We start from the raw sequence: 20,999 nt of genomic DNA, 5'->3' as shown, positions 1-20,999 counted from the left end.
CGTGTTTAAAATTCCCTCCCTCTCTCGTTTCAAAAGAAATTTTCGAATCATTGGAAGGCAAAATGCTACAGGCCAACATTCCTAATGTGGTACTGACCATTTGCAATCAACTATTGGCAAGCTCATGAGAATTTGCAGAGACTAAGAAAACAGATCTCCTGGAACTTACATCTGTAGAAGTCTGTGATGAATTTTGAGCACATACTTCTGTCCTGTCAGATGGGATTTTGAACTTTATTTAAAAATATATAAATGGTCCACAGGAAAGAAGAAAGCAAAAATTCCTAGGTTAAATTGTTTCTGATCAACACTATTAGTGATACTTGATATGACAATGTTATCTTTCTATTTCTGATGTGACATTTCTCAAAATTTCTGTCACAGGTGCCATGATTGTTTATCATTGTGTTGACTCCACATTATTCCTTTCATCTCATATACTAACAGAAGTAATGCTTGATACAACCAGATCCAGCTACACCTTGGCATGTAATTTATCCAGGAAGAGGAATGTGGGATAAGTCTATTAACTGTTATGCTGGAATGACAATACCTCCAAATTTTTGTTTTGATTTTAACTTTTAGTAGTTGACTTATTCATTGTGATTATGGTAAGAAACATGGTAAATTAATAGGCTAAGAGTATAGTTAAGTGACAGAGCACTTGGGTAACTTATGTGAGTCTCTGGGTTCAATCCCCATCATTGAAATAAATAAAAAGATAAAGTTAACATAATTTAATTTTATATATTTACTTAATCTTATTCAAAAAATTATTGATGGCTACAATGTAAGTCACATAAATTGTAGTTATTGATCTTTCTGTGGGTCTCAAATGGGAGAAGAAGATAGAACACTAACTTTTGACGATTTGGTAGAAACTCTGAATAGATAATGTTTAAGAAGTTTCCAAGGATATCTGTCAATCTGTGCCTTCTTTGGCTTTTGTTTGGATGGCTTTTAAAGCTGTGGTTCTCATCTTTCAAATAAAACCATTAATTTTTGTTATGTGAAATGAAACCCTGTACATTGTCTTAACTTCTATAAGAATAGCTTTCTTTAATTAATAATCAATTATATCCTTATTTTCTGAGTCAGAGACTTTACAGAAATATTCTGGGGTAAAGAATGATTAAGAAACTCTTAATCATTTATCTGGGAAATAAGATCTTTTCTCCTTCGGGAAATTGCTTTTTTCCTCCTGACACAAAAATGTCAAATATAATAATTCAAATTAGGCTGAGTGGATTTCCCAAATCCATAGGTTGGACTATAATCCAACAAACCCTGAATCCCACAGATTGGATTAAAATCTCAGTATACTACATCCTGTAGTTTGAATTTTACAAAGTTTTTCTAATGTCTTTCTACAACTTCCAAATAACCTGCAATAAATGATACGGCCATTAAAGAACAGACTTTAATAACCATATTATTTAAATATGAAAAAACTGAAGCAAACAAAGGAAAACTAACCTGTCTGGGTCCATATGCTTAGTTGCTGGGAGACTCAAGGCTACAATATAAGTTACCTTGATTATCCTAAGCATTTGACAAGAGAAGTCAAAATACAAAAATATGTTTCAGATATCACTTGGGACCCCATTATTCATCCTCTGAGTTTTCTTCTGGGTTAAAATTTGTTTTAATTATTCTTTGAAATTCTTAAGTGTTTTGTGATGTAAGTGATAAGTTTATTATCTTCCCAAGGCTCGGAAAGCAAGAGTGGAGGCACAGGGGTTATTTGGGCCATTATCTCAACATCAAAATTATATATGTATGGGCCCAGGATTTTGAATGTGATTTAAAATATGAAATTAGTGATGATATAAGAGTAAATGTGGATCCCAGTATAGATAACAGTGGTCATCAAAGACCATGACTTGGGTTCCAGTCTGATATCTGGTACATGACTCAAGAGAAAGACCATGTAAGTAACAAAAGGGCTGTATGTGAGTCAACTACCAAATGGCTTTTTGTTTTCCTCTAAGCTTTTGAGGTGATGATGCTTAATATTCAGGAAAGATGAAAATAAAAAGGGAAAGGAAGCAAACAAGCAAACTCTCAATCCCAGTGGTAATTGGTGGAGGATTGTGGGCATGGCCCCAGGATGATAGCAGCTTCTATTTAATCAATGTTGACAAGACTGGGGAGAGCTGGGCAGGTCCCAAGAGGTAATGTTTTACTCGAAATCCACTCAACCTAATTTCAGTAATGTAGGGCTGTGAAGGGGCCTGGACCCAAGCCAGGAAACAGGGCCATTAGAGCTCAATGTGGGCGATGGCAGCTGGGAACACCGCCATCCCTCCAGCAACACTGCAGCCAGGCTGCTGCATATGCTCTTGGTATTTGCTCCCCAACAGAATGCACAGACATGCTATTCTCACCCTTTCGAGGAAATGAATGGAATGCATAAAGGCAAGAGCTGCTTCCAGAATCTGTTTCAGCAAGAATCAGAGATTGAGTGTGACATACCTTTAAAGGACCACTGTGAAGTTGTCTACCCAAATCTCTTTGTCTTTTAAGAATGTAATTGAGATGTGTCAAATGCATATAAAAATAACTTAGCATCTTTATGGACATCTTAATATGTCTTTATTTTTCTTAACAATGATAGTTGTGGATCAAGAATGTGAAACTGCTAGGGTTTTCCACTTTTCAAAATATATAAGATTCATTTATAACTCAACTTTGCAAATCCAGGAGAAACTATACCCCTTTGGGCTGAGTTCTTTTTTTCTAGCTATTCTTTTTTTTTCCTTTGCCACTCTTTCTCCAAAAAACAGGGCATCATTATAGTAATATTAGCATGGAAAATCCAAGAAGGTAGAGATTTTGATTTCATATTTTCATACACCACCACTGTATTTTTCAGTTTGTAGAACAATATGTGGCACACAGGAAGGCTCCATTCTTTTCATTAGATGAATAAATAAATGAATGAATGAAGATATTTTTCCTTCTGTTTTTAAGCATCCTTCAACTCTCAAGCATGAGGAATACATGATTTTAATAAGATGTGAACACTCCCTTTTTATGTTAACAATTGATAAAATTTACAGGGCTTCCAGCGAACATGGTGATTTCTAAGAGGTCTTTGGGCTTGGAAGAGTGATGTTTTCCCAAAGCTAAGATGTCATAACATGGTCAGGTCATACCTATTTGTCATACTCTACCATCATCTGTCCAAATTGACTAAATATACTTTTTGAGGCCAAATGAAATTTGTATCATTTAAATCATGGCACATCAAGAAGGCAAATTAAACAAGTTTTTGACCCCGTAGCTTAAACTTCTACTATTAATAAAGTTATTTTCTCCTGAAAATATGATCATGTTTCATGTGAAAAAATACCCAATTTCTTATATTTAAAAAAAAAAAATGATTTTCTTCCTGGGCGAGGTGGTGCACGCCTGTAATCCCAGCAGCTAGGGAGGCTGAGACAAGAGGATCGCAAGTTAAAAGCCAGCCTCAGCAATAGTGAGGCACTAAGCAACTCAGTGAGACTCTAAATAAAATAGACCCCAAAATAAAATACTAAATAAGGCTGGGGATGTGGCTCAGTAGTTGAATGCCCCTGAGTTCAATACTGAGTTCAATACCTGGTACCCCCACCCCCCCGAAAATGTTTTTCTTTTTAGTGTAAATCACTAAAACACATCAGCACTTTCTGTTTTGGATACAGTGTGTCTCAGAATTAGATTTTGAAGGACTGACTTTGCCCTGGTGAAAACTGATTGGAGGAGGTCATCATTAGGTCCGTGACAGTAATGACTCTTAACAGTCACGTGGCATATATGGGTACAAATTACATATTTATATATATTGTGTGTCAGAGCCTTGCTGCTGTAACAAAATACTATAAACTGGATGGCTTTTGAACAATAAAAAATGTACTCCTCATGGTTCTGGAGGCTGGGAAGTCCAAAGCCAAGATGGCAGCTGAATCAGTTTGTCAGGTGAAGGCCTGCTATCTCATGATGGATCCTATCTCATGTTCTCTATCTCTATCTCTCCAGGTCTCTATCTCTCCATGTCTCTTTTATAAGACACTAATCTCAAACATGGATGCTCCACCTTTATGATCTAATCCTCCTCTAAAGGCCCCATCCCCTAATACCATCACCTTGAGGATTAGAATTTTGACATATGGAATTTGAAGGGACACAAAACATTCATACCATAACACTGTGATTTACTTAATCTTGCATTTCCTGTAATGTCTTAGCCAAAATGACACTATTAATATTAGGTTTTCATGTTTACTAAAAGTAAAAGTATTATTCAGAGCTAACCTGAATAAGGAAGTTTAATCATGGACTTGCTGGTTTTTTGCAGTTACATCAGCAATTCCAGGTCTTTCTCACTTGCCAGCTTCAGGCCTGGTTACTTCTGCTCCCTTGTTCAATGTCCCTTGGCACGGAGAATCTCACTTCAGTCTCTTAGCTTCTATAGCCTCTTAAGTAACAACTGTCACAGAGGGAGGTTGATCCTCTAGATGAGGAATGTGGTTATTTACGCTAATTGGATAGCGGTAATTGGAGTGACAGCTGGCCTCAGACATTCATCTGTCTTTGACACTCACCATGATGATCAAAGTTTTTGCACAAAATACTGAAGATTACATATTAACCCATCTCTAACATTTGCAAATTATGCAATTAGTGCCAGAAAGTGCCAAGCCCAGATTTCATATTATGAAAGACTAGTCAGGGCTCTTCCTTCCATTTTGAGCTGCTTTTAACAAGGTCAGTTTTTAAACTAGGCTCCAGGTCTCTGTCTGTGTATTCCTTATGCTGGTTCCCACTCTGAGTCCATTTATCCTTGTTGGACTGAGATAAGAGCAGGGGAAGCAATTTAAAGTAGAACCTGTCAGCATGGCTCTGCCCTAGGTTGGAATTGCTGCCACTTACTATCAGTGTGACCTGAGATAAATTATTTAATCTCCATGTACCTCAACTTCCCCAGATGTAAAACAGGGTGATTAAGAAAGCTTTGAGGATGAAATGAAATGGAATGATATAAACACACTTATAACTCTTCTGAGCACTCCACCCTTACGATCCAATCACCCCCCAAGTCCCCACCCACCTTTAGGTGAGGATGAAATGAAATGATACTAGTATACTTAGAACTGTTCTGAGCACATAATAGGGGCTTTACAATATTAGCTATAGTTATATACAAAGATCAGGAATGTCATGATTTACAGTTCTTTCCAGTCATTGAGGCTGCTGAAAAAGGACAGTTTAGAAAATATAGACATAGAGCCAGGTGTGGTAGTGCACACCTGTAATCTCAGTTACTTGAGAGGCTGAGGCAGGAGAATCAAAAGTTCAAGAACAGCCTGGGCAACTTACCAAGACCCTGTCTTGAAATAAAAATAAATAAATAAATAAAAGGACTGAGGGTGTAACTCAGAAGTAAAGCATCCCTGGATTCAATGCCAATATACCCTTCTCCTGCCCCTGCCACACACAAATGTACACATACAGCTATATGGCCAACAGGATTTATTATCTATAATGACTTATTTAGAATTGACATCAATGAAAGAAGAAGCAAGTTAGCACCATGGAGAAGTTTTCTCCTGCATTCAAACTCATATGAATCTATATATACACAAATAGGATTCTATTTATAACAATTTCTCCTTTGTCTGAGTCTAAACCTTTCCCAAACTCATATTTAGTTTCCCATTGAGTAGTTGTAGCTGGAATAAGTATAAGTTCACACGTAACGATCGTTTCCTTCATTTATATGTAGGGTTTTTTATAAACATCATTATGAGTTCTTACCTGACCTCACCTTTTTGGTTGTGAAAGATTAGTCCTTTGGTCCTTTGAGTGTTTTGCTTTTCTCCCCATAAATTCTTGCTGGCCTACCTATAAAAATTTCACTGAATCCACTGACTTAACCCACTTTATTTTCGCCAACTAGTCAACCCTTCATCTAAAACAAAGACAACCCCTCTGCTTAATGTTCAATAATATCAAGTAAAAAACAAAATTGCTCTCAACTCATACAAAATAAAATGTATACATAGTTATATAGGTTCAGTTGAATTGAGTTTCATATGAATGATTGACATTTCCTTTTTTAATCATCTAATTGAATTTCATTGATTTTTAATTTTATGGTTTTTATATTTTAGAACCATTTTTTAAAAAATCTCAGAAGTTTTATATGTCTCTAAAAGCTCATAGATTTCAACTATTTGGAATCTGGGTGCTAAATTGCTGAAATAGGTTTGTCCTTGACCCTTGCTGCTTGAATTTGCCCACCTGCTCTAATGAGACAACTTGAACAAGTAGACAATCTGAGCATTAGTTCTGGCTGAGCCCTGAGCAAACCAAAAGATTTATGTATCTGGACTTTAATTTCCTCATCTATAAAGTGAGGATGTGTCTTCTATCCATTAACAAATATTTATTGAGGCTTTTCCCTGTATTAAGTCTGTCTGCACACTGGGGATTCAAAGTGAACAAAAGTAGATAATGTTGTTGCCTTACAGAGTTTATGGTTTAGTGAGTGGATGATTTTAAAGAGCCCTTTCATTGACAACACTTTATGATTATGAATTTTATTATCTGTTAAAGATATATTATGGAAGATCTCAAAAGAGAAATACTTCCTATCTTTTCCTACTGCCTCTCCTCCACACAGAGAAGAATGCCTAGCATGTGGCAGGTGCCCAACGACAAATTGAACAAATAAACAAATAACCATATGAAAAACACTTCAAAGCATTAAAGGGAAAGCATATGTAGCTATTGAAGCTCTTTTAATAGGGAACAGCCATGACTTTCTGTCCTAATGGAAGAGATTTGTACCAAATTTTACCTTTATCCTAGGCCCAGGCAAAAGATAACAAGAGAAAGTGAGGGCATGTGGAAGGATCTGACCTGATTCCATTTGAACAGGGACAAAAGCATGGCTTTATCTCAGAATCATCTGAATTTCTGCTCTTCTGTTTCTCCCCTGTGGATTTTCTTCCTTCTTATTCCACAAATATAAACCCAATACACTTTCCCTTTATTCTTCAGTTTCCCAATCTTCCCTCACATCATACAAAATGGTTCCCAAGTTTTTGTTTTAGTCAGAGAGATGTGACTCCTTGTCCTGCTCCTACAATGGATTCTTCTAAATGCTTCAGGACAGTTTAATTCAATATTATGTTCCTCTTTTGGTTTGGAAAATGGCTCTAAAAATGTTGTTGTTGTTTTGGAGCTGATAAAGATATTAAACTACCTTGGGAATACTTGTGGTATCCAAACCTTTGGGTAGGGCAGAGGAACAACTCAGATTCTCTGAAAGAACTTCAGATTGCTAGAGAAGGACCTCACTGAAATAAATCTAGAAGCTTTCTTCTGGCAAAAATATATGATTGATGAGCACACCAATGTTCTATGATCCCTGAGGAGTACTGCTGATACGTAGATATTATGATGTTTAGAAAGAAGTTTTAACCTATAACTTGTATTGGCACTTTGTTGTTCAAGAGTTAATAATTATTCATTTGGAAAGCTACAGATTTTAAAAAAAATTGCTCTAAGCAGTAGTAGTTATCATCACTAGAATAGCTACATGTTGAAGATAGCTCAGAGTGAGTTATGATCCCTACAAGATAAATAAGACTTTAGTGACAAATGAATCACTGTGAGGTGAAATTACCTGTCATAGCTTCTTACATTTTTTCACTAGACCAGACCAGCCTGGTGTGAGCCTAGAAACTAAATATATTTTCATGAAAGTAAGCATTTCCTTCTCCTGAAGATATTTAAAAGATAAAGGCATTCCAAAAATGTGTCTAACAGTGGTGGTCTTATTCGAATATAAATTTTTATCTTCACTTGAATATAAACATATAGCTGACTGATTTGAGGAGTAAAACTTTTTTTTTTATGAAGTCCTCTATGGGGCCCCATTTCTGTAATCACAACATTTTCTCCCAAATATATTTTATTTGGTACTCCTAGCTTAATCTTTAAGCATATCTGTATTATATGTCTTTGTTTAGTTGGCTATAACTGATTACAGTGAAAGGGCACAAAGCAATAGAAGCAAAGGAAAAGTTACCTGGGGTAAAGATTGGCAGAAGGCAGATACAAGCTTCCAAGGGTTTTCAAAGCCTATCCATTATCTTCAATTAAATACAACCTTGTTAGCCTAACAAGATTCCATCGACTCCAGTTTATCTTTCTAAGAAAAACTGAAATCATTGAGCCTTCAATGTGGTTTACACTGAATAGTTTTTCTCCTTCTGAGGTGCTGGATTTGTTGTATTAAGTAAAGGGTACCTACATGACCAGTTCCCAGTATGAATTCTGGACCTGTAGGCTCAAGGGGGTTTTTTTGCAAAGGAAAAAACCAACTCAGCCCACTCCATTTGATCTTTATGTGACCAGCACTGCCTATTGGCCACCCCCAGCTCCAACAGAAGCTGGAAATTCAAGTATTTTACTTTGGGGTCATTATAGTACTAGAAACAAGGGGGCAAAATAGTTAGAATGAATTCTCAGTGCTCCATATAAATTATCTGTCACCACTGTCTGACACTTATGGAGCAAGAAAAAAGATTGTTTTTGATTTCCCATGTGAATATCACATATGTTGGTACTTTTATTGTAAGACTAAGAGGTTAAAAACACAATAATTTTTTCTGAGCGGACCACTTGTCCCTAACACTATGCTTTTTGTTCCTGAGCACTTCTGTATGTGCCACTGAACAGCTTCCTAGAAGTAAACTCTTCCAAACATGGAAATTGTATTGATGAATAACAATGATCTCTTTTTTATCCTAAAGTTCTTATATAATGGTATAGGAAAGAAAGTGGAATGAATCTGATATAACTTTCATGTGTACATATATGAATATACCACATGTAGAACCTCAAGACTGAGATCCTAGTTAGAATAAGATGAACTCCATGTTTGTATAAATCTGTCAAAATATACTCTACTGTCATGTGTAACTAAAAAGAACAAATTAAAAAAAAAAAAGAAATGCACTGTGCCAGTGTACAATCCAATGAGACAAAATACTAACTCTTTTTTCTCTCGCCCCATCTTGCTTTCTTCCTCAGAAGCTGTAGATGAAACCAAACCTAAGGAAAGTGCCCGGCAGGATGAGGGTAAAGAAGAAGAACGTGAGGCTGACCAGGAACATGCCTGAACTTTAAGAAATGGCTTTCCACGTCCCCACCCTCCCCTCTCCTGAGCCCTGTCTCTCCTGCCCTCTCTCAACTCCACTCTGAAGTTTCCCTTCCTGTCCTGCTCACATCTGTGAGTCTGTCCTCTCCCGCCCACTAGCCCTCTTTCTCTCTGTGTGGCAAACATTTAAAAAAAAAAAAAAAAGCAGGAAAGATCCCAAGTCAAACAGTGTGGCTTAAAAATTTTTTGTTTCTTGGTGTTGTTATGGCGAGTTTTTGGTAATGATGATCCAATCATTTTGGGAATTTCTTGCACTGTATCCCAGTTTTTTGATCTGGTGCGTGTGGCCCTGTGGGAGTCCACCTTCCTCTCTATCTCTCTGTTCCAAGTGTGTGTGCAATGTTCCGTTCATCTGAGGAGTCCAAAATATTGAGTGAATTCAAAACCATTTTGTTTTTCTCCTTTTCAATGTGATGGAATGAACAAAAAGGAAAAAAATTCAAAAACCCAGTTTGTTTTAAAAATAAATAAATAAAGCAAATGTGCCAATTAGCGTAACTTGCGGCTCTAAGGCTCCTTTTTCAATCTGAATATTAATAAATCATGAGAGTAATCAAACTCCAGTGGCTCCGTGTTTCTGTTCCATCTCCCTTAGTTGCTGTAGTAAATTGGGATCTTACATTTCATCTTTTCTCTGGTGTCTCCATCTGACCCCAGCAACCTTGATAAGGAAAACACAGATGAAGCCCAAGGTTCTGGTTAGTACTGATGACTTCAGGCCTGGATGAAATAGCTGGGTGCTGCAGTAGCTTGCTAAGGCTGCTATAACAAAGTCCCACAGACTGGGTGGCTTTAACAACAGGTATTGATTGTCTGAGAGTGCTGATGGCTGGAAGTCTCAAATCAAGTTGTTGGCAGTGTTGGTTCCTTCTGAGGCCTGTAAGGAAATGATTGGTCGTAGGCCTCTCTCCATAGTTTATAGATGTGTATCTTCTCCCTGTGTCACCTTGCAACTTCTCTCTATGTATGTCTCTGGGTTCAAATTTTCCCTTTTTCTAAGGATACCAATCATATTAAATTAGGATCCACTCTCATGGCCTCACTTTTACTTCATTACCTCTATAAGGCCCTGCCTGTAAATACGGTCACAGTCTAAGGTGCAAGGGTGAAGAATATCAACATATGAATTAGGGGAGGAGTTAAAGAAGTTCAGCCCATGAGACACACTAAGACTTGATTTTCATAAAGTAACCACAGAGTATTTTCAGGGTTCAGAAAAAGTTTGTCTTATCCAATGAAGACTATTCTAGGTTTTGCTAGGTTAAATATTACAGCTATATACATAACTCTTAGACATCCCCAACTTTTGTTTACATGTCTTGTTTTAACCCAAACGGTGCGCCAGTCTTTTCTATCTTTTTCAGTTTATGAATTTCTACTGGCATTATAACCCCATGCCAGGCATGTGTCAGATTCTTGACTGGTCATAATCATTGCACCTGCTGATGGTGGTGGTCCATAAAGAAAAGAGTACCCGTAGTACATCCGCTGTTAGTTCTTTTCAAATTTCCCTCCATTTCCAGTTTTTAAAGTACCTTCTGTTAGAAGGTAAATAGTTCACCTGAGAAACACAACAATGTTCCTAAATCCAGAAGAATCCATGCTGTTCATTCCTCCCTAATTTCCTAATTCTATCCTGGTGCAAAAACAGGTCATGTTCCGCCCTGGCCCTGGTCTCCTCCCATGGACATAAATGACCAAGAAATTCCCTTCATCTTCCTACACTCACCTGCACTTAGGATTTCTAAGCAAGGAAGAGAAAACCAAGTGAAACAAAAGTCCTCAAAATCGCAATGACAGGAGGTAAAACTTATAGCTTGATGTCTCTGATCAGCTCTGATGTCCTCTGAAACATGAGTCTTCCCTGGGTCAAGTTCTCTCCTTGGCTACCAACACAAAGTGAAGTTTTCATTGGGAGAAGTCACTATAAAGAAAAGTGTCAGGAAGCATCAATACCATATATTAAAGCAACAGTTTGACTTCATTCTGAGTTGGTAAGATTTCCATGGGAGTCTTTGGAGCAAGTGTCAGAGGCTCAAATTTCATCTAATGAAAGTCTCACAAGATGTGAGTCAAGGTGTGGGAAAAGGGCATCCATTGGTGTGGCTGGCAAGTAACCTACTGCTTTAGGAATTTTATTTTACCTCAATATTGATATACATATGTATGTAAATACATACATATATGGGACATATAAATGTTTAATGTCCCAAATCTTTACCTTAAAGCAGCCTTTCTAAACTTTTTCCAATGAATTCACCTTCACACCAAAAACATGAGCATAGGGTTTTAAAGCATGTATTAACATACACTATTTAGTGGCTTTCCTTCTTGTGTCAGAGTTGAGATTTTATTTTTCCTTTTGTGTGTCTATTTTTTTTTCATTTGTATAGTCTCAATTTCTTAATAGAATCTAAAATGTGGGAAGTAGACATTATAATAATAACATTATAATAATCATACCAAAAAAGATGTCAGTTCACTTTGAGGCAAAATAATGTGACTCAAACTTATACACAACACGTTTAAAATCGGGGTATGTCTGAAAAGTATAAACCACTCAAGACATGGAAGTAAAGATTCTAAATTCTGCAACAATGTAGGTTGTTGACACTGAAACATCTGCATCTGGATTACTTTGAAAAGTAAAACTAGGTTGAGGACAAGTACAAAGGGCCTCAACATAGACAGGTGATGCTTTTGAATGGAAATAAGATCATATCCTGAGCATCAGACCCAATATCTTATTGGTAGCAAAAACATGCCCTTGTCTGCAGGAAACAAGGTCTTTTGACCAAGTAGCAGTATTTGGATCTAAAATGTTCAGCCATGATGCAATACAATTTGAGTCTTTTTGAAGATAAAGGGATTTCTAAAATAGAATTCTTTATTCCCATCACCCTACCATACCCACTTTGCTGATCCTCCAATTATTTCCATCCTCTCTACTCAGTGGTTTAGGTCAGAAATCCGGAATGTAGCCTGATTTTTCTTTTCTTTACATAACATTTGATTCATGAGCAAACCTGCTTCCATGAATGCTAGAAGAGAATGATAATGAAACTTGGGCCTACTGCTCTGGACACTCCTGCCCTTCCCTTGACTAGTGTAAGGTGTTCTAAGTGTTCTTCCTCAGAAGTTGCTTCCCATACACGTCTCCTAAGAGGAGTTAGGAAAGGATTGGTAAATACCCTCTCTCAAAAACCTGGGTTAAAACACTTGGAGGTCTCAAAAATGCATTATTCTCAACAAGGGCAGCACCACAAAAACCAATAGTACAGTTGGCAAGGATGCCTGGAACAATAGAAAAACCAGCTTTCTGAAAGATTTCCATAGAGCCTTACCAAGATCACCATAGGTTCCATTAACTTTTTATTTTTTTTCCTTCATCTTGCCATACATTGTCTCTTTTCATGGAACCACAGCTTCTGTTTAGTTGGATATAAAAAAAACTTGGTTGGTGACCTTTCTAGCAAAATGCAGCAAATGAGCATAAGAAAGGAGGGTTTCTTGACATGACCCTGTAATCAACAGAGATTAGGGAGGTTGAGGCAGGAGAAGGACAGCAAAGCAACTTTAAAATGTTGCCATTTAATCTCCTATCACATAAGACTAGGCTATGGAACACATGGCCTTAACACAAGAATTTTTAAAAATAGTTTTATTGTTTAACTACTCAAATAATGCTATGTTGTTGTAGAAAGGTAGAAAATATAAATAAGAAAAATGAAGATAAAAATAATACATCTTACCACTGAAAATTAAGAGATAAAGATGTAGCCTTATATAGTGTGCCTGCTTATCTTTGTCTCTTGCCATATATCATTCACTTATTTATTTATCTATATTCATATATATATATATATAGAGAGAGAGAGACATCTGTTTATTTCAGACAACATTGTATGTTTCAGACAAAAATTGGTTCATGCTGTGCATTTTATTTTGTAAACTGTTTTAGACATTCAACAGCAAATTGCAGGAATCTTACATCAATAGATACACATTTACAACAATGCATTTTAATAGCTTCACTGGTTTTATAATGTATTTATAAGAGAATTTATTTAACCAGCCCCCTAAAAAAATGGAAATATTGGATCAAAGGGCAAGTGCTTTAAAGATTTTCACATAGCTTGCCATATCAGAGGGAGAGGTCTTTAAAATTCCTGGTTACCAGTGCTGCGTCCCAGTGTCATGCTGAGCCCTGTTGAAGCCTGAGACAAAAGAAAACTGTGCGACACAATGTATATGACCAAAGTATTACCCCATAGTTTGAACCAAGTGGGAAAGTTATAAAAGCTCTACATTCAAAAGCAAAACTATATATAAAATCTTGTGTTGCTCAATCTATTGACATGCCACTGTCAATGCCCACAAATCTGCCAGCTGATAGACACAGGGCTGCATTACTTTGCAAGGCCCTGGAAATGGAGGCTGACTAGAAAGGACTGGTCCCATTACACAATAAGGCAGAAAAAAAAAAATAGACAACAAATGATCTTCATTTAAAAAAGTTTTCTAATAGGGTCTTTTCGCATTGATTTTGATTTTGAAAACATTGCATTCAAATACTATCTTGATTACTAACTTTTTTGGTATAACCTTCAATTTTGCACTTGAGGCAAGTGTTTCTTTGCTTCCTCTTAATCCTGCTCCAGCTGCTTGTGAAAGAAACGCCAGAATCATTGGTTTTCAGATGTCAAGGTTTTGATATGGTTTGATGTCCCCCTAGTGTCCATTGTGCTTAAAGACTCATTCTCCAGGGTGGTGATGTTGAAAGTTGGGTCTAGTAAAAGTTTCAGGGGTGAAAGGCAGTTCCCATGGAATCCCTTGATAGTTCTCAATTGGTCCTTTGATTTCTATTGTTATGAAGGGATCAAGTCTGGTCCCACCCAGCTCTCTGCTCCTTGTTAAAGATGTGGTCATTTACTCCTCCTACATGGGTTTCCATCATTGCTATCTGCACCATGAGGTGATGCAGTCACCCATGGTGTATATAGATCAGCACTGTGTCCTTTGAATTTTCAGCTCCACAAACTGTTATCTAAATAAGCCTCTCTTTACCTCATAGTAACCTATTTGTGATAGAGATGAAAAGCTGACTCGACAAACATTTTTTTTTTTAAATATTTTTATTTGTTTATCCTTATGTGGTGCTGAGGATCGAACCCAGGGCCTCACACGTGCTAGGCAGGCACTCTACCTCTGAGCCACAACCCCAGCCCCAAACATTTTTTTTTTTGATAGTTTTTAGGCAGCTGCGATTATGTGAGGTCTTGGTGATACCAGGAATCATAGAGCTTGAGATTGAATGAGGATATCAGAATCTGGGAATTAAATTGCTAATATCCCTAGAAAGTTAAAAGGATGAAAGTAAGAAGTTTCCCTGCTTTCTAGAGAAGATATTGCTATGAAATGAGTGTTCATACCCTGGTAATTCATATGGTGATGCCTGATTCCAAAATGAGGGTATTGGGAGGTGGGCCTTTGGGAGGTAATGAGGTCAGGAGGGTGGAGCCTTTGTGATGGGATTAGTGCTCTTGTTAAAAGAGGAGATGTGCCTCCTATCTGCTTTCTGCCAAGTTAGAAGTCAGAAGGTAGATTCTGAAACTTGTAAAAGAAGCTTCAATAGAACCTGACCATGCTGGCACCCAGATGGCAGGCTTCCAGCCTTCAGAACTGTAAAAAGCATATTTCTGTACTCATTTGCAGCCCCACCAACAATGTGTAAATGCACCTTTTTCCCTACTTCCTCACCATCATTTATTATTATTTGTATTCTTGATAATTGCCATTCTGACAGGAGTGAGATCAGATCTCAATGTAGTTCTGATTTGCATTTCCCTGGTTGCTAGAGATGTGGAACAGTTTTTTCCTGTGTTTTCTGGCTATTTGCATTTTTTCTTTTGAGAAATCTATGTTTAGTTCTTTTATCCATGTATTACTTGGGTTTTTGGTTTTATTTTATTTTATTATTTATTTATTTATTTTGGTTCTTCGTATATTCTAGATATATATATAAATTCCCTATCTGAGCAGCAGTTGGCCAGGATCTTCCATTCTCTAGGTTCTGTCTTCATACACTTGTTTCATTTGCTGTGCAGAAGCTTTTAAATTGGATACTTATTGACTGGATCCACTTATTGATTCTTAGTTTTATTTCTTGTGCTATAAAAGTCATCATAAGGAAGTGGGTGTCTGTGCTAATATCTTGGAGTGTTGAGCCTATATTTTCTTCTAGAAGTTACATAGTTTCTGGTCTAATTTCTAGGTCTTTGCTCCACTTTGAGTTGACTTTTGTGCAGTTGAGAGAGATACAGATCAAGTTTCATTCTTCTACATACTGATATCCAGTTCTCCCAGCACCACTTATTTAAATGGCTATCTTTTCTCCAATGTATGTTTTTGGCTCTGAAAAGCAGTAGGGAGATTCCTCAAAACCCATTAGGAATGCAACCACCATATGACCCAGCTCCATCTATCTCATTCCTTGGGATGTATACAAAAGATCTAAATTCAACATACTATAGGGATACAACAAAATTCACAATAGACAATGTGAATGTCCCATCAACAGATGAATGGATAAAGAAAACATTATATGAGTGTGTATATATATATATATACACACACACACACACAAACACACACACATACACAAAGGAATTTTACTTGGTCATAAAGAACAATGAAATTATGGCATCTCCTGGCAGATGAATGGAAGTGGAGAGCACCATGCTAAGTGAAATAAGCCAAATCCAGAAAGTCAAGGGTCAAATGTTTTCTCTCGCTTGTGGAAGCTAGACCAAAATAAGGGGGAAAATAAGTGGGACTTGCAGGGGATATATAGCTCATGAAAATAGAAGAGAGATCAATGAAGTAAAAAAGAGGATTGAGAGAGAGGAGAGATGGGTATTGTGGTTTAGGTATGAGATATCCCACAAAAGCTCATGTGTGAAACAATGAAAGAAAGTTTAGAGGTGAAACAATTTGGTTTGAGAACCATAATCAGACCAATAATCAAACCATTAATCTCCTGACAGGGATTAATTTGGTGGTAACTATAGACACATAGGGTATAGCTGGAGGAGTCTGTCTCTGAGGGAAGGCCTTTGGGGTATATATTTTGTACCTGGTGAGCAGAACCCTCTCTCTGCTTCCCAATTCTTATGTCCTGAGCTGCCTTCCTACCCCATGCCCTTCTGCCTTGATGTACTACCTCACCTCATGACCAGAGCAATGGAGTTGACTATCTAGGGACTGAGACCTCTGAAACTGTGAGCTGAAAATAAACTTTTCCTCCATTAAAATTGTTCTTGTTAGCTCTTTTGGTCACAGCAGTGAAAAATCTGATTTAAACAATGGGAAAAGGAAGGAATGGTGGAAAGAAAATAACCAAACTATCCTATGTACATATATGAATATACCACAGTGAATTTTACCTCTCTTTTCTCATATATATGTATATTTCAGGCTTTCATAATTATTTTAAAACAAATGCCAATATTATGTATAACTATAAAGCACTAATAAAAAAGAAGAAATATATTGCTGTTGTGTATAAGCTGCTAAATCTGTGGTACTTTTGTTATAGCAGCGCAAACCGACTAAGAAAATAGAGACTATGAAACAACTGAATACAGACAACTCAGAGTAGTTAGAAACTGGTTTGGACGGTGGAGGCATGAAGAATAAGTTCTTCCTAAGTGCTCTAAAAATAAATTACAAACAAGAACAACACAGGCATAACAAACCCAACCACCAATTTATGATGCCTGATAGTTATTTTACCACCAATCAGGGTTGCATTTGTCTGGGAAGAACTTGGTTATGAAACTGATCTTGGTCACTTGAAGAATCATGTTCCTGAAGAAGCTGATTAACTTGGGCCTCTTATAAATCTGAAGATTAGTAGGTATTGTGGAGGCTAAGTACTCATTAGCTCACCTTGAAAGCAAATTTATATTTAAGCTACAGATCAGAAGAAGACTGATATTTCATTTTGTACTGAGAAATAAAAAGATGTCTGTGTGTCTTTCTGTCTGTCTGTCTCTCTCTAAATAATATCAAAAGAAAAGCATGGGAGGAAAATAATACTTAACACTATTTTTAACATCCAGAATGTAAACAAAAGGAGGAACATTTATGTCTTTCTCTGTTTGTCTACCTCCCCCTACTCCTTTCCTCTTCTTCCTTTAGCAAAAAAATGAAGGAGATGAGGGAGTCTTGGTCTGGAGGCACTGGGGTCAGGGCTCCTTAAGCAAGGACAAACATGGAGATGCAGCCTGACAGAGGCAGCACCTGTGTACCAGCTTTAAGATTGGCAAAATTCGGTGAAATCTGTAACCATCTCCTCTACCTGGGGAGGGCTCAGCAGCCTCCTACTTCATATCAGAGATCACCAATAGTGTTCTGCTGTGCTGCTCCCTTCTGACCTGCCTCTGGACACCCTGCTAGCTTACCCCTGTGCATCTCCTCTTCTCCTCCATGATGTAGTCAACCTTGTCTGCTTAGAGGTCTCCTGCTAGACTTTAAAGTCCTTAAGCATGAGAATTTTGTCCTGTATGGTTTTATAATCTAGTTACCTGTGAGGATCTGAAAATAGCAGACATATCCAGAAGAAATGCACAAATGAACAACTGAGCAAACAAACTTCTAATTCCTACCAACCTCTCTCCTTTTGTCTCCCTTTGACTTCACAAACTCCCATAGGAGTACCAAGATACAACTCAGGCCCTTTGGGAGAAGTTTTTCACTGAAAGTTCAGAACTCTCACATATCACACCTGATGATGAACTTGGAGCAAGTGAATCTGATATATTTCATTCACCCCCTACATGGCAGCTGAACAATCCAGTCACAGTGGCTTTCTCACTGTCCTTGTTTGCTCTACTCCTGATGCACTGTGGGGCCTCCATGACTTCTTTTCATATTTGCACTTGCTGTTTCCTCTCCTTGGAAGGCCTTTCTTCCAATATCCAAGTGGCATTTTTCAGGTTGTTCCACAAATACTGCCTTCTCATTGAAGCCTTACATGCCCAACTCACTCAATATTTTCTCTCACCTTTTCCAGTGGAAGTATTTCAAATAGAAATAAGCCTTGTCTCCATTTACAATACTATACTTCTTACTTAATTATTTTATGTGCCTGTCTTCCATCCTTTTAATATAAGCTTCATGAAGGTAAGAACTTTCCTGTTTTGTTTGTGCCTCCAACTCTTAAGGCATGGAATGCAGAGGATTTCAAGAAATAGCATCTGAATGAATTTTCCTCAAAAATGCAACCACAAATTTCTTTTTTAATTTGATCTTTGAATTTGGCACACATTTTTTGATGTTCTCACTTTTAAAATTAGTTTCTCCCAACTATAGCCTTCATTCAGGGATCACATCCTTCTACATTTCTTAGCAGGAAACATCCTGGTTCCCCACTCAACACCTTTTCCCATTCCTCTGATAAGAGGATTTTTTTTTTTGTGTGTGTGTGTGTGTGTGTGGTGCTGGGATCAAACCCAGGGACTTGTGCATGTGAGGCAAGCACTCTACCAACTAAGCTATATCCCCAGCCCTGAGAATATTCTTATTCTATTTAGTTTTGATAAAGCTTATCTTAATTCTCCTTTCACCTTCAGGATAAAGCAGACCCAAGAACCATGCCTGGAAAATTGGACCATCACATATCTTTGCTACAGTGATTGCTTTAAGCATGGGCATATGATTTAAATCATGTCCTCACCTGGAATTTTTTGACAGACCTGGCAGGAAAACAAAAATAAAAACCGAACCATTTCATCCTGGTAAATTTCTAAACAAATAAATGTGATTCTTCCACAAATAGGGGCTGTTTGCTTACCATGTGGAAATAAAGGGAAAAAGACAAAATCCTGCTAATATCCTTGGTCCTAAAGACTTAACGGTGCCTAAAGCAAGTATAGTTCTTTGACTTCTTAGTTATATGTGTTAATATAATTTTTGATTAAGCTTGCTTAAATTGTGCTTAAATGATCCTTAACATTATAAGCCCCTTGTTTCAGCTCCAATATCCACACACTCTTGAGTGGACCTCCTCTGTGTGATATGCCTATTCACCTGGTCTTGGTTTCTTGACTCCTGGACAGGTTCACAGTGTGACATAAACATGATGTGTTTTTTTTTTGCCTTAATGTGTGTACATGTCATCACCCTCCGAGTGGTTAATAAGATTTTTTCAATATTTAGTCTACAACTGATGAGAGCATGGACAATCATTGTGTTCACAGAGGAAGGAACATATAGTAACATACACTTAAGGTTCAAAATAAGGTGAAAAATTACCAATAACACAGTTTGGATTTTCAAACTTAGAGTGGAAATCATAAGGCACATTTAGTTTTAGAAGGACAGGATATGGAATACAATCTAATCTTAAAATCATAAGTGTTTTATTAAAAAACATAACCTTAATTTACATCACAAAAGCATGTTATAAAAATAATTATACATTTGAATAAACATGAATCCTTTTTTATTAGAAAATTATGTTGAGCAAATACTTTAAAATATTTACTCTGGATATAGCACTGTTATGCTACAATAGAGTGGGTGTTTAACAAATTGAAAATTAGTATGATTTTATTGCCTAGGGTAGAAAATACTATCTATGTACATATATATACACATATAAGTGTGCATATTTATACATATATGGATATATATGTTTACTTTTTATATGCATGGATATAATTTGATAAGATGTAGAAAAATTAGATAATAAATATGAAATTGAAAACAAAATTAAAACAAAAACACTAAAGCCTCACTTTAACTTTAGTAGCACAGAATCCAGTGTCTTTTGTACCCATCCTGGATCCAAAGGAACTAGGAAACAGAAAGAGCTTATTTTAGCAGGATAGCTCTTAAAATCAAGATCATTAGCCAGTGCCAAGTCTTGCCCCGGAAGGGTGCTTGGTTGTGTTCTTGAGCAGGCAGTCATAGTGTGTGTCCCTGTCCTGTTCCTGGCGTTTTCTCCTAGTAGTCTGTGAGCTGGTTGGAACCACTGCATCAAGCTCTGTGCTGTTGAGTCCAAGTCCTCATCTGGACTGTCAAGTCATGACCAGGACAACCAATGGGCTCACTTCTTTATACATACTCAATTTTTGTTTTTATGGCTACTTCACAGGAGTCTAAAAGCTACTATAGGTTCAAGATGTCATCAGCTGATTCCACAAAAATGAGTTACACATTTGTACTGCTGTAGACAGGAGATAACAAAAGAAATCATGCATCAAACAAGACAGAATGAGGTCGTGATGGCTATGTAGAGAACTACACTGAGCTGGGAAGCAAGCAAAGATGAACCTCAACTCTGTAGCCATTAAGGAAAGCTTTCTAGAGGAGAAGAAGTCAGAAAAACTTAGTCTTCAATGATATAGAAGAGTTTATCAGAGGAAGAAATATGAAAAAGATATTCCAGCTGCAGAGACCTAAGGACTCCAAAGAGCTGGGTTTGACTGGAAATGGCAGGAGGTCTATATGTCCAGCAGTTAGAATACTTATGTTCTCAGCTTTGTATATGGAGGAGGCTAGAAAAAAAAATGTTACAGATATCTGTAAATCATTTAGAAAACCAACTAAGGACTTTAGACTACTGCATACATAACCAGTGGTGTTCAGGGACTCAACTGCTAGATATATCTGTGTTAGATTTCCAGGGGCTGGTAAACATGTAAGGAAAATAAAATTTATGTCCATTTTTACTGATTGAAGGAATTCAGCAATTCCTTCAATTACTGGTGTAGCTATC

General features: G+C 37.1%; 1 protein-coding gene across 2 annotated transcripts in view; it reads left to right on the top strand.

The window, feature by feature from the left end:
- The window catches only part of Gap43 (growth associated protein 43), a 108,961-nt gene extending 99,189 nt beyond the window's left edge, over positions 1-9,772 (top strand). For both annotated transcript variants that reach the window (XM_048803279.1, XM_015478379.2), the window contains exon 3: positions 9,088-9,772. In XM_048803279.1, the coding sequence (XP_048659236.1) occupies positions 9,088-9,176 (89 nt within the window). In that variant the 3' untranslated portion in view covers positions 9,177-9,772. The remainder of the gene's footprint in view (positions 1-9,087) is intronic.
- The last annotated feature ends 11,227 nt before the right edge of the window (positions 9,773-20,999 follow it).

Source organism: Marmota marmota, unplaced genomic scaffold (genome assembly GCF_001458135.2).
Source record: "Marmota marmota marmota unplaced genomic scaffold, marMar, whole genome shotgun sequence".
Classification (NCBI taxonomy): domain Eukaryota; kingdom Metazoa; phylum Chordata; class Mammalia; order Rodentia; family Sciuridae; genus Marmota; species Marmota marmota.
This window is presented reverse-complemented; position numbering and strand designations above follow the sequence as displayed.